Source organism: Lissotriton helveticus, chromosome 3_1, assembly GCF_964261635.1.
Source record: "Lissotriton helveticus chromosome 3_1, aLisHel1.1, whole genome shotgun sequence".
Classification (NCBI taxonomy): Eukaryota; Metazoa; Chordata; class Amphibia; order Caudata; family Salamandridae; genus Lissotriton; species Lissotriton helveticus.
Genome location: NC_136061.1, coordinates 112,050,125 through 112,065,124, shown reverse-complemented (window position 1 = coordinate 112,065,124; position 15,000 = coordinate 112,050,125). Strand labels below are relative to the sequence as shown.

The following is a 15,000-nucleotide window of genomic DNA, read 5'->3' as shown; positions in this document are numbered from 1 at the left end:
TTTCCCAGCACAGAGCACTGAAATCTAAGCAGAGAATGCTTAGAACCAGAGAAGGACGGTTTCTAAGCATTCAATGTTTTGAAGAAAGGCCCATCCAGCTGTAGGGAGATACTATTTCTGAGACCTCATTGGTTATCTGAAATAGTGAGGACCCTGGTTAAAGTTATTTTCTTCAGATACAGATTTAAGTTTAAAACTGATTCACGCTGGCATAGGGAGCGAATGTAATTTGTGTGAAAATTGGTGAGACTACAGAGAAAGAACAACTATTTTGGATTTGATCTTGTAAAAAGCAGTCCTAGAAATGACATTAGCAAGGAACCCTAGTTTAACTTCATAACAAACTAGCATAAGAAGGTGAGCCTGCATAAAGCTTCAGATATTGGTGATGCTTGCCGGATTCTCATACAGTACAGTCTCACCACCAGGTCACCCCAAATAATTTTACAGTGGGTGGAAAGCAGAGTTCAAAGTGGACTGCTCCGAAGGACAAAATATTGGACAAATTAATGGAGAGCCAAAGTTGCCCTCTGATACAAGGATCAGCAATGCAGATGGAGTTTCTCCTGACAGGATCGCAAGGATCACTCTTACATGCTTGAAATCAAACAAGCAGACTCCAGTTACCTCACTATACAGGAGGGAGTAACCAGAATTAAATGCAGGTACTCCAGGTATTATGAACATCTCTACAGCATATGCCAAAGAATATGCAAATTGGAATAGAGGTCTCTCCATCTCTTTGCAAATTAAAAGAAAAACAGGCACTTGTCACCTTTGATATGTTATGTCATAAGGTATTTGTTGAGTGTCCCGCTACTCCGCAGAGTGTCCCGGCGCTTCCTCAAAAAAAACCTTGACAAAGCAGTGTGAATAGAACTGTATGCGCCTCCTCTACTGTTGGAAAAGCCAGGTTTTCAAAAGTCGCCTGAAACCAAGAAGATCCTGTATCTATCTCAGAGAGGGAGGCAAGCTATTCCATAGTTTTGCGGCTGCTACTTGAAAGGAGCATCCCCTCTTTCGAGACCGAAAGTACTTTGGCACAATCAGCAGGTGCTGTGTCGATGACCACGGGGTTCTGGATGGGCTATAGGGCTGAACTGGGGCTCCAATGCCAATGTGGAGAGCCTTAAAGGCTAGCACCAGGGCTATAAAGTTAACCCTCTTTTTCACTGAAAGCCAGTGCAGGGACTTTAGACAAGGGGTCATGTGTGCCTTGAAGCCGACCCTCAGTATGGCCCTGGCTGCCGTGTTTTGTACCACCTGGAGGCGGCCAAGTAGGTATTCTGGGAGGCCCAGGTAAAGCACATTAACATAGTCCAGCTTTGACGTGATCAAGGCTTGGACCACTGTTTTCCTATACGAGATAGGGAACAGAGGGAGAACATTTCTCATCATTTTTAACAGTCCAAAATAGGTGCCGGTCTCAGATTGGACCTGGGACTTCACAGACATGTCTGCAACCAGTTTCACTCCAAGATTTTTTACAGTGGTCACTAGGCTGGCAGGGGGGGGGGGGGGGGGGGGGGGACAAATTTCGGGGCCACCATTGGCGCCATTCATCACCCGGAGTGGCCAAGCACATGCTGATTTTGTTTCCTCTTAACGCTGCATCTTTCTCACAAGTAAACAACAGCTGAGTGTCGTCAGCGTAAGATATAAATTTTGCTCCATGCTGTTCTGCTAGGGGGGGCCATATAAACATTAAACAAGGTTGGACTTAAAACCGAACCCTGTGGCACTCTTAAATCCAACAGAGGATTGATGGCTGAGAAGAGGGGGGGGACCAAACAGTGTGCTGGCGGCTTTTCAGGAAGGAGGAGAACCACCTAAGAACAGTGCCCCCAATGCCGCAGTCCTGAAGTCTGCGCAGAAGTAGATTAAGGGGCAGGGTATCGGAAGCCGCCGATAGGTCCAATAGTATCAGTACAGCTTTCCCTCTTTTATCAAGAGTGGTTTTGATCGTCTGAGACTTTTAGTAGGGCCGTCTCTGTACTGAAGTTGGCTCTAAAACCAGACTGGCTTGAGTGCAGAACATGGGTAGCCTCAACTAAATCAGTGATAACAGGCATGTGAGCTCCATTGTGGGGACTTTATTAACTTACTCCGTTAGATATAGATACGCAAACTGGGAATGAATATAGCCATATAGCAGAGGGCTTTACTGGTTGTGAAAGGCCTTCAACCAGAGTTAACGAGGGAGAGGCCCTTCAACAACTGGTAAAGACAGACAGAATAGCTATTAGAACATTCTACCCTCCGTGGGTGATGTGTTCTAAGTTAAAAAAGAAGAAAGACAAAGACAAACTGAAATGTCAGCGCAGAAGGCCCATGACAGCCACTATCAGCCCTGAGCCACCTGTCTTTACTGGAGCTCCCAACATTCAAATGTTCCAATAAACATTATATCTGAAAACTGGCGAGAGAAATACTAGTTGATTCCACTGGTCCATGAGAAAAAAAAATGATAAGCCCTTTTTGATTTTTGAAAAAGGGTATACATGAGTTTGATATTTGGAAAGTATTATGCACATTGGTGACAAAATGGGAAAAGGGTTAAGGGAATCATCAAAAGTTCCATTTCACACTCAAATTAGGGAATTTTAGCTCACAGTCAAAACCATCTAAGATCAAAATACTTGGCCTACTCGATTTGCACATCTGTTTCAATTTGATGTCAATCTGTGAGTGGTTTTTTAAAAACATCTACAAATAAATAAACAATTTATAAGATGTTGCACAGTTGGATTTTCTGACCAATTGCAAACTAGAGCTCGATATCAGATTGACTTAAGGACTCAACACTTTAGCTTCACCAGCTGTAACTAGGTATATGGTAAAAATTGAGGTTTTGAGACCAGATTGTAAACAAAATTTGCTACGACCACAGGTAAGTGGAGTAAACATATTCTACACCCAGGGATGGCCAGGAGACAGGAACAGAGGGGTGGAGATTCCCTGTGTACCAAGACATTTTGGATGACTGTGGATTCAGATGGAAGGTTCCAATTGGAGGATTTGCAATTCTTAGGTTCCCTATTACATGTTATTACTTACATGGGAATGCTGATCCAATTTCATGTCACTAACTCTCCAACATCCCCCATCCCACCCCCAGACTCCAAAATACAAATATATGATTGGCAATGGTACTGGGCATGACTTGATGTTTCCACATTTGCCTAATACTAACATAACACAGGCACAGGGCTTGCAATACTAGTGCTTGTTCTTAATACATGGCATGACCCACGACCATGTCATATGGGTACTGAGGGCATTGGTACTGGTTATGCACCTCGCAAAGCTGGGAATGGAAACACATCATGTTCTGTGGTCACAGATATTCAAGAGGGGTTTAGGCCTTTACAACACCTTTGTAATGCAGACGGGAGAAGACATAAGCTGTTACAAACCCTATGCAGCTCACTGGAATACATGCATTATTCTCAACTAAGAAAACGTACCATTCTCCAATTTAATAAAAACTGTTAGAAGATTGTTAACTTTCAGTTGAAATAAAGTTAGGGATATGATCAAAAATGTATTTCAGACTTACAATGCTCTTCAGTCAGAAAAATGAAAATGTGTCACTTCATGCATATCATTAGCTCTATCACGTGATATCATCAATGACCTAATTTATTGGCCATTAAATAGGAAATTGCACGCATGTACATAAACGGCTGTAATTACAAGTAGAATAATCTATCACCACCATTTAATTCACGGATGAAAATTCTGAGACTACAAGCATATTCTTATTGTTGAATATTGCCTGCTTGGTGAAGCTAGACAGGCCATGTATTGACTTACAGCGAAAAAATCTAGTTTAGAGAAGGGGGTGAGTGGGTTCTATAGGTGATCCAGATCACTTAGGCTGTTGTTCAGTTACCTCCTCCTGCTGACTGCAGTAGGTGAGGAATAGGGGCTCTTCAATGCTGCTGTTCTCATCGACCTCCGAAGAGAGAGACCGTCTTTTCCAACCCAATGTGCCAAGCTCCTCCATTCTTTCCGCTCAGAGTTGCTCCGCTTCTTGGCGGATCCAGATTGAGAGATCCTCTTATTGCACTTGGGAGTGGATTTGGAGGCGGACTTCGGGGTGGTGGCTGTGGCTGTCTTGCTGCTCCTGCGGCAGGGGGTTTGAGGAGAAGAACTCTGCTTTGCACCACTACCAGTGACGCTCCTTCTCTGCCCAACAGTTTTCGCTTTAATTGGAGAGGCCACTAAATACTTACTCTGGCTCTGGCAATTTTTCTGAATTTTCTACAATAAAGAAAAACATGATGCACATTATACTTAGTTAGGGCAATTGAAAACAAGTCTTGATCCACAGCAACAGTATGGTTAACAGGTCATGACCAGATGATACGAATAAAGAAGGCAAAACAAAATGGCATGTTTGAAGGGTGGGATCATTAAGCAGTGGAACAAAAAAAGCGGTTTTGGGGCTGGGAAAATAAACAACATTTCATAGTTTACGTAATGAAAGGCATTTTCATCAAGTAGTATAAAATTACAAAAACATAGCAATACAAACGATATGGTTTACAAACGAGCTGAGAAGTGTAAGCAGCGTGATTTATTGCTATACAGCTCATTTCTACCTAACTATGCTCCCTCGTGTACCTACCCTACCACTCACTTATTACCTACAATTACGTTATGCCCAAATGCATGTTACCATTAAATCAATGGGGTATCACCCATAGAATCAAAGGACCTGGGTATGGATTAGTGAAAAGAAAAACAATGGTCCTTGACTATTAATCAGAAAAAACCTTACATGAAAATCATTTCTAATTTCGAAAATGCAATTAAATCTGCATGCTTTAACTTAAGCTTTATGGGGGAGATATATGCAATTTTACAATGATTTTGTGCATTAAATGCAAAGAAGAAGAAAAACAGTACCCTGATAAATCAAAGCAGCAAGAAAAGGATTGTAACCACACTCTGGATACTTGTACTACCAAAATTTACATATTTATTTACAATTTTCATAAAACAATAATGATCATAAACGGCGCAAGGACTACGAAGTATAGTCAGTGAGGAGAAAAAAGGGTGCTCAAGTGTATAGAAGGAAGAAAAACGTTTATAATATACAATTCTAATATTTACAAAGAACAAGGCGGGAAACCTTGCGCGGAGTTGGGGGGGGGGGGTGATTGTAAAGGGGCAGGGTTTTAGGCACAGCCCAGGGGTGGAGGGGGATAGTGGCGACCATAACCACACATAGCCCTTTACCATTCATGCCTATACCACGAATTTGAGTGGTAAAGTCATGCATGCTAAAGGAATGCGTGGTTAAGACGCATTTGTGGTTTGGGCTGTGTGGTAGAGGCACTCATGGTTTAACCATGCGTGCCTCTATCATACAACCGAAAATTAGTACAGCTAAATTATTAGAGCACAATGGATTCATCATGTTTAGCATAAAGAATGGTTTTGCCAAACATACCACATCTGTAGTTTATATAGTGAAATTAGGTTATGTTTCTGAGGTGTTTATATGAGCACTTGTTCACCATATAGTCTTAGTTATGAAGGAAAAGCAGAAAATTTGAGCTTTTGGTTTTTACATGTAAGAAATCATTGGGAATATTTCTAAAACTGTGGTTAAGAAGATTGATCAGGAGACAGTCGACGAAAGAATAAAATGCAGAGGTGGTCAACCCAACCCTATTTCGTGGACTGCAGCCACTACATGCAATCTATATTGTAAGCAAAACAGTATAAAGTGTTGGTGCTCATTCAGATGCAACTGTGGGAATGAATAAATATGGCGGGGAGGCGAAGCAGACGATCGTAGATGGGACTGCTGGAAGTGCTGAAGCAGACAAATGTCACAGTAGGCCCTCCCACCCTCGACTTCCCATGGAGTAAGTAGGATAGTTATCCACACTAGTACAATACTGATCAGGGAGTTAGATTCTCACTACCCCGCCCCTTTAGTGGTAGTTTCTTTTTGCACTACGTGTGAAAAGGTTGAACCCACAATTTTTTTAAAACCCACTGGTCCTGACAAATGCTATGTACCCTACAGGGACCCGCAAGCAGGAACATGTTGACCTCACTTAGCACGGTGAAGGGACAATAAATTCCCATATCACTGCTCACTTCTTTTAATACCATGCATTCACTCCTTGAATAAAATTAGTTTATTGACGAATGTAAATGGTTTTTAGATCACCTTTCACTTAGTCACTGGCCATCACTTAGCTTTAGACGTGCATCCCTGTCTCCAGGTGTATGCCCGCCCTCTATCAAACTGAGTTTTTAGAGAGCAAGGACAGCCTATGATGAAGCATGAGACCGGGCGGGGTGTGAGGCCAGTCCGTCACTTTTTATGAGATGTCCCTACTGGTGACGCATCTCGGGGAAAAACTGTAGGAATCGATAGGAGCCCGTACTAGGGACTGCCCCATTTTGTGTATAAATTAATAAATATGCCCTTGGCAGTTTGTTGCAGACTAAATGACCCTGGAAATCTTTCCTATATTCTCACTTCAAGTGCATGTCCTCCAGATCTGCATACCTCGAACATGCTGCGGACACCGATTACTTTAGCAAGTCATTGCACGAATTAGACGGACAATTAGGAAAAGAACGATGTTAGAGGTTCTGCAGCATTAGACAAAGATCGTCAAGTGCATAAGATGGCAAGTGCATGTTTATGGGAGTCTCTTATCCCTGCTAAATACCATCACATAAGCAAAGTCATGCAAGTCCTCCTTCTACAAGTAGCAGGAGCAACTAAAACAAAATATTACTAAAATGCTATCTTGCCCAACATAGGGAATGCCCGGTTACTCACCGGTAATACCCATTACTCCGAGTCCTGGTCTCCCCGTCCCATTCCTGATGATGTGAGCAGCTAGTCTGCTCTACAGAACCCCTACCTAGCTGAGCTGTTGGCACTTCCCCCTAGGATGACGTCACCATCACGTGACTACAAAAGGGGGAAGTGCCGGAAGAGAAACATCCTGAAATACCAAAGACAACAGAACGAAACACAGACAATCACCCACAGACACCCCCAAACCAGGGAGGGAGGGAAGGGCTCAGGAATGGGACGGGGAGACCAGGACTCGGAGTAATGGGTATTACCGGTGAGTAACCGGGCATTACCTCCTCGTCCTGTCTCCCCGTCCCATTCCTGATGATGTGAGCCCATACCCAAGCACACGGTGATTGTAAGAAAAAAACAGACCAGAATAAAGCAAGAAACAGGTCCATTTTAATCAACAAAAACAAGTACAGATCACAAATCATGTACAGCAGACAGGACAGAAGCCCCAAAAGCAGCAGAGGCCGCCATCCCCAATTCCAGACGATAATGGGCAACAAAAGTGTGGGGAGAAGCCCACGTGGCAGCATTGCAAATGTCCCTCAAAGAGGCCCCTTTGAACATGGCCCAGGAGGCAGAAACACTTCGAGTCGACCGACCCTGAACAGAAGAAGGCAGGGCACACCGGGCAGAATCGTAAGCAGAAACCACAGCGCCCTTGACCCAACGAGACAAGGTGGACAGAGAAGGGCGAAGCCCCATACCCGACAGGCCATAGGTGTCGAACAGGGAATCCACTTTACGAAACCCAGCCGTACGCTCCAAGTAGATGCTGAGAGCCCTCAACACATCCAAAGAATGGAGGAGCACCTCCTCAGGAGAAGAAGGAACCGGAAAAAAGACTGGGAGAACAATATCCTCCTGACAGTGAAAGGAAGAAACCACCTTAGGAAGAAAGAACTGACTCGGACGGAGAATGACCTTGTCAGCGCAGAAGCGTAAGAAGGGGGGAGAAGCCATCAGCGCACCAATCTCACCAACCCTCCGCCCAGAGGTAATGGCCACTAGAAAAATAACCTTCGCAGAAAGGAACTTCAGGGCCACGGAGTCCAACGGCTCAAAAGGAGGCCCCGTCAAAGCCCGCAGAACCAAGGGAAGATCCCAAGGAGGCACAGGCGAATGGGAAACAGGACGCTGGAGAAAGAAACTCCGCAGAAGGCGAGCCACCAACGGGGAGACAGAGGAAACAGAGGAACCCCGAAAAGCAAGAATGGCAGCCCACTGAGCCCGCAGGGAAGAAACCGCAAGCCCCAGGACGAAACCATCCCGCAAGAAGTCCAGCACCTTCACGGCCACACAGGAGTCAGGAGAGAGACCCCTCCCCAGACACCAAGTGGAAAAACTCTTCCAGTGCCGGGCATAAGAACGCATGGTGGAAGGACGCCTGGAAAGCTGAAGACACTGGGCAACCTCCAACGAGCAACCCAAACCCAGCAAACTCAACCTCTCAAGTGCCAAACCCCCAGCCGGAGGCGACGCAGGGAGGCAAGGCCGAGAAGAGGAACCCTCAGAGGGGAGGGACACAGGGGAAACCGCCAATGAGGGCGAACAGAAAAGGCCAGCAGAAGGGGGTACCAAGACCGCAGAGACCATTCTGGAACAACCAGGAGAACCTCCGCCCGATCCCAACGAATCTTCCGGAGGACCCTCGGAATTAAGGCAAACGGAGGGAAGGCAAACAGCAGACCCCTCGACCAAGGAATGGAGAAAGCATCGGTGGCCCACGCCAGCGGAGAGGGGACGATGCTGCAAAACCGAGGAAGAAGGGTGGACTCCTCCGAGGCAAAAAGATTCAGCCAAGGAAGGCCGAACCGGAGGACAATCGGATCGAATAGATCCGGGGACAGACAGATGGACACCGAGGACGGGAACACTCGGCTCAAAGAGTCCGCAGACCCATTCTCCGTCCCCGGAAGATAGACCGCCGACAGAGACAAGAGATTCGATTCGGCCCACAGGCCGATCTTCCGGGAAAGGAGAAACAGGGTACGACACAAGCCCCCCTGGTGATTCACATAAGCACGAACCACCCGATTGTGGGTGTTGGAACTGGGGGTTGCCCAAGTCTCAAAGGGGGTAGCATGGCATCAAGCGGGCAGGCCAAACTTGGAGGACATGTGAAGCACTCACGCAGTACCCTCAGTCAACACACCAGGCACACCACAGAAGAGGCAGGACACCAATTTGAGTTGGAAAATTAAGTAGTTTAGTATCTCCAACCTGCAAGGCAAAAATGCATCAACAGTGTCATCATAACACGGCGCCAACTGGCACCAGAGCCAAGTACTTCAGAGGGGGATTATTTACATGGGATAAAAAGGATTTAGTCCATAGTCCATAGTGTCTAGCTGAAATATAAACAGGTTAGCATTTGGCACGAAACATCAGTGACACCTATATAAGGGAAAAATGCACTTGGCGTATTCGCCCATTAAACATGCAATCAAACATTAGGGATAAAAACCCAAAATAGCTGGCATTGGCGACTCCTGCAAAAAGAATAGGAATCACCTGGCATTACCATTAGGCAGGAACACCTGTAATAAGACATCAGGTTTCTCCCCCCTCCCTTTAGGGAACTATGCGTCAGGCAGGGCCAACTCAGGCCTTCATCCTTGGTAGCGGCTGTAATTACAGCAGACAGCATCCTGCATAACCCCTGTAAGAAAAGACATCATGGCCTACCAGCATCCACTAGCAGGCGGGTATAACCATAGGACTATTAAGCCACCTTCGCAAGCTCTACAGGGCATACAGAACCCCAGTGCTATAGCCTTAGGGAAAAGACCTGGGGAACATGACTTCTTAGCCCCCAACCTGCAACACAAACATCAGGTAGTGCATTGGCATCAATAACATTTGAACCAGGCTTGGATCCCACTGCACTTGGGCATCAATCCCCTAGCGTAGGCGTAACACTGGGCATGTCATCACAGCACATTATCATTGGACCCCCATCACCATAAATGCATGGGTCTTATCATACCAGCAGGGGACACATTACCAAAGCTGCTTTGCCATAGGGCACCATCACCTGCGGTGTAAACAAAGGGGGAGGTTCAGCAGGGGTAGAAGCACAACCCAACTTCCCAAATAGACAAGTCCACTGTAGGGACAATTAGTCTCGGCCACGCTACCCACAGCGGGGAGTCCCTCCGGGTCCTCGGGGGGTATTACCCAGTCTCCAACAGAAGAGAGGTGGGGCGAGCACCGACCCTCTTCAGACGTCCCACTCACCGGCTGCTCCCGGGGATGTCCTGTGGGCTGTGGGCTCTCCTCCCGCTGCTGGCTCCTTTCTCAAGGAGGCCGGTCAGGAGACTCTTTGTGCTCTTCTCCGGTAAGCTCGGACCATTAAGCAGGATGAGGGGAGGGGCAGGCACCGACTCGCACCTCGACGCCCCCTCCCTCTCGCTCCATTATGGGTGGGCACAGCGGGACTTCCCTCCGGGGCTTCCTCACATCACCCCCGGTCTCGTGCTCCTTTGGGGGCGGGGGCCTAGTGCCAGGGAGGCTCCCGTCCAGCTCCTTCACCCTAACGGGCAACTGTCGCTCTTCGCGCGGGGCTCCTCTCTTCACGAGAGCCCCGCCGACACTGGCGCTCTTCCTCCTTCCTCCCGGGCTCCTTCCTCCCGGGCCCCTCCCTCTGGGCCGGGGCACTCACCGGCGGGGTGGCCTCCCGCTCCGGTCTTCCAATCGGGGCTCCCTCCTGACCACGGGGGCCCCGCACCACCGTCGTTTCACCCGGGTCCCCCCTCCTTCCTCACAGGGACCCGGGGCTTAGACTCGGCTCCTCTCCTCTGGCTGTCAGCCGGCAGCCAATCAGTGCGCGGCGGGGGCGGGCCGATGACGCGGTCAGGCCCCCGTCACGTGAGGCAGGAGTCAGCGGCCTCCGGGCCTAGCGCGGACCTCTCTCCACTTCGGCGGCCCCCTCCTGACACCGGGGGTCGCTGCAACGATGCGCCACACCGCGGGGAAAGGCCTCCTGGCAGCGCCGGTGAAATCGGCGGCACAAGGGGTAGGCTCCCTTTTTAATTAATTAATTAAATGGCGGACAGCGCGCCAAAACGAGGGTAGGCTCCTCCAGCTCAAGTCCCCTCACAGTCTCCTCAGGCCACACAGCGCGATTCTCTTCACAGCTTCCTCAGCGCCCGGGCTGCGATAAGGGGCAGGCTCCCTTCTATTTAATTATTTATATGTCGCTCTTCACAGAAAAAGGGGCGCTTTTCTCAAAGGACAGCTCCTCCCTCAGCCCACACAGTCCTCACACGGCCGACAGCACTTCGAGGGCCACACCAATCACAGGGCACAGTCCCTTGGGGGCACAATCCTCCCCGGGCAGCTCCACAGGCAGCAACAGTCTTTGGACACCCAGCGCTTAGGGGACGATACTGCAGTTTACAGCACTTGACAGCACTCCTCACAGGGGAGTAAACAGTCCCGCAGTCCGCCTCAGGGGCACACTCCTCACCTCCTGGGCGCTTCCTCACGCAGTGCTGGCGTGGTACCCGGTCCAAACAGCGTCAGTGACCTGGGTTGGGGCCCTCCCTTGTCAGGGGCCCAGGGGACAGCAGAGGGGGGAGTTTTTAGGGGTACAGGGCCCAGCTCACAGGCCCATGTGGCGGTAGCACCTCACAGCAGGTCCCCCTCCCTTCCTTGTCCCAGCGCTGACTGACTCTCTGGTGACACTTCACCCTCTTTATACCCTCCTCCCAGGCAGTGCCAGGACCTTCTAGAATGTTGGCACATCTAGCCTAAACTGGTTCTAGGGGAGGGGGTGAGCACCCTGGGTGCCAGGCTTTCCCTCCAAAAGCTAGGGGTAGCTGGGTAATATTATCTAGACCGCTGACCTATGTCAGTCTAGTGGCAAAACCCATGGCCATGGCATCCATTTTAAAAGCAATACATTTCAGTCAGGTGCAGTTTTAAAATGGGGGTGCAGTTTTAAAATGGGGGATTTTACAAGTGCTCACATTATGTCAGGTAATTACATTTTCACAAGGTGTCTCACACCACTCATGGCCTATACAGGTTTAATCCCATGGGGGAGACAATCTAGATAAGGGGGTCAAAAGCGAAAAATTTTGGGGGGAAAAGGCCAAGTCCAACAGTGGGTCTGCACAGAGACCGCCCGACCCCGAAGGAGAGGAGCGAACCAAAGAAGAGCCAACCAAACCGCCCTCAGCTCCTTCCAGTTCGAGGACTGGAGGGACTCGAAGCTGGACCACCGACCCAGAGCCTTGGAGGCACCCAGAACGGCACCCCATCCCAGAGCACTGGCATCCGTGGACAAAACGACCACAGACAGAGGAGGAAGGAGATCGAACCCCCGGGACAGAGACAGAGGGGACAACCACCACTGGAGATCCGCCCGAATCCCCGGAGTGACAGGGATGAGAGTCTCGTAGTCCAAGGAGGCAGGATCCCAGTGAGACAGGACATGATGCAACAGGGGGTAGAGATGCAGCCTGGACCAAGGAAGGAGAGGCAGAGTGGACGCCATCTCCCCCTGACTCCGTAACCAGAGACGGGCAGACACCCGGGACTGGGACAGAAGCCAGGAAAGGTGACGAAACAAAGTCAACTGGCGCTCCTGCGAGAGAAAAACCATGTCCAAGTCCATTCTGAAGAGAGCCCCCAGGAATTTCAGGGACTGGGAGGGCACCAGGGAGGACTTCCTGTGGTTGATAAGGAACCCAAAGGACCCCAGCAGAAGACACACCTGGTCCACATCCAACAGAGCCTGCGAAAAAGAAGGAGAGACAATCAACCAGTCATCCAAGTAAGGAAAAACCAGCAGCCCCATGGAATGAAGAATACCCACCAGAGGGGCCAACAGCTTGGTGAACACCCTGGGCGCAGATGAAAGGCCGAACGGGAGCAACCTGAACTGAAAATGCCGGCTCCCCACAGCAAACCGGAGGAAACACTGGTCGTCTGGATGTACAGGGACATGAAGATAGGCATCCATCAGGTCCAGGGAAGCCAGGAAGCCACCCGGAAGGACCAGAGGCAGGATGGACTGGAGAGTCACCATTTTGAAAGGACGATGGAGCACGAAGCGATTCACCCGCTTCAGATCCAAGACAGGCCGAAGATCCGAAGTGTCTTTCTTGGAAACGAGAAAGAGAATGGAGTAGCACCCCATGCCCCTCGCCAGAGGAGGCACCTCCACAATAGCCCTCTTCTCCAACAGGAGCCGCACGCCGGCCAACAAAGCATCTCGCCTTAGAGGTAGACGGGGCAGAGGAGTCCGAACAAAACCCGGAGGAGGAGGAGAGGAAAACTATCCGGCAACCCTCCGAAACAGTCTGAACCGCCCAGGCGTCCGGGACTGACAACCACTGGGCGCGGAAGCACTGGAGGCGATCCCCCACGGGCAAAGGCAGACAGTCATTGAGAAGAGGAGGAAGCGGTGGCGGCAACACCGGCAGCGGCCCGGGGCTTGGCACCTCCAGGGGCCCCCCGGCCACGAAAGGGCTGAGAAGCGCCACGAGCCGGAGGCCCAAAAGCGCGACGAAAACCAAATCCACGCCCCAGAGAAGGAGGACGGACCGGGGCCACCAGCTTGCGGTTCTCCGCCGACTGCTTGACCATGCCCTCCAGCTGAGGACCGAACACCTTCGAACCCTCAAAAGGCAACTTAAGGAGAGCCGATTTCTGGGAAGAGTCCGCCTTCCAGGAACGCATCCAAAGATGTCGACGGGCATCAATGGACGCACCAGAAGCAGCGGCCGCCGCCCCCAAATTGTCGAAGGAAATGTCCGACAGGTAACGTACCTGCAACTCCATCAAAGACAGAAGAGGTGTGGCATCCTCGCCGTCATGCAGTAGAACAGACAGAGACTGGAAGTCCTTAAGGAGCGACTGAACCATATAGTTGGAATACGCAGTCGCTCGGACAGAGAAATTAGAAGCAGCATAGGAACGCTTCACCGCCCCTTCAACGCGCCTATCCACAGCGTCCGCAGGAAGGGCGTCCTCAGAAACAACCAAACCCTGAGAGGAAAGGCCAGCCTTTAAATTGTCCACTTTCACAGCCTGAGGGAACTCATCAGCAAAACCCTCAAGAGGGTAACGTCTGGACAGGAAACGAGGAAAAGAAGACTTGTCCACCTCCTTCCACTCGTGAGACAGCACATTGCGCACTGCACTATGCAAAGGCAAAGAATCCGGAGCAGGCTGGACATACTGCGTAAAAAAGTCATCCTCAACAACAGCATCCGCAGGAGGAGAAAAACCCAAGTTGGACCTCACATGGGCAAACAGTTCAGTGAGCTCAGCACCCTGAACAAAACGACCACGGACACCCTCATCCTCATCAGGACCAAAGTCTTCCACAGGATCCGCCTGCGCATCCAAAGAAACACGAGGCACCTTGGGAGGAGGCCCAGCAGCGTCCCTAGCCAGGAAAGCAGCAGCCACAGCCTCATTTATAATGAGGCGCAGGGCATCCAGAGGGGCCGCAGAAGAAGAAGCATCCGCATCCAAAGCGGAAGCAAAAAAGTCCAAACACTCCCAACAGGCATAAACCAGGACAAAAACATCCCAACAAGGACCCCAGATATAGCCGAGGACCCGAACACCTGTGGGAGGAGAAAAAAACTGGGCCGGCATAAAAAGCCCAGCCAGCCGCAAAAATCGCCCCCTGAAAGCATGCAGGACACCAAACTCCACATAAAAGCCCCTGCCCGCTAGAGCAGGGCAAAAAACGGACCGGAGAACGCCCAGGAACGGCCGCTGGAGCAGGCCAACCCAAGCCAGGTGAGCAAGCAAGCGCCAACAATCATAAAACGGCCGCTAACGCGAGCCGCGTATAAAATAGCGCCCCAAACACAGACGGCCGCTAACGCGAGCCGCGTGTAAAAAAGAAGCCCCACAACGGAGCCAGCGCGGGGGAAACGGCAGAGAAGAAGAACACAGGTGGCCGCTAGAGCAGGCCGCCGTAAATAAACATTCAAAGAACACGGAGACTCACCAGCACAGGAAGCCTCCAACAGCACAGCCAGGAACGCGGTTGTAGACTGCAGAAAAGAAAAAACAGGTTGTTTCTTCCGGCACTTCCCCCTTTTGTAGTCACGTGATGGTGACGTCATCCTAGGGGGAAGTGCCAACAGCTCAGCTAGGTAGGGGTTCTGTAGAGCAGACTA

General features: G+C 49.9%; 1 protein-coding gene across 5 annotated transcripts in view; it reads right to left on the bottom strand.

Moving 5' to 3' along the window:
• The window catches only part of PIMREG (PICALM interacting mitotic regulator), a 665,098-nt gene that overhangs the window by 258,917 nt on the left and 391,181 nt on the right, over window positions 1-15,000 (bottom strand). For all 5 annotated transcript variants that reach the window (XM_078679326.1, XM_078679328.1, XM_078679329.1 and 2 more), the window contains exon 3: window positions 3,896-4,266. In XM_078679326.1, the coding sequence (XP_078535452.1) occupies window positions 3,896-4,266 (371 nt within the window). The remainder of the gene's footprint in view (window positions 1-3,895; window positions 4,267-15,000) is intronic.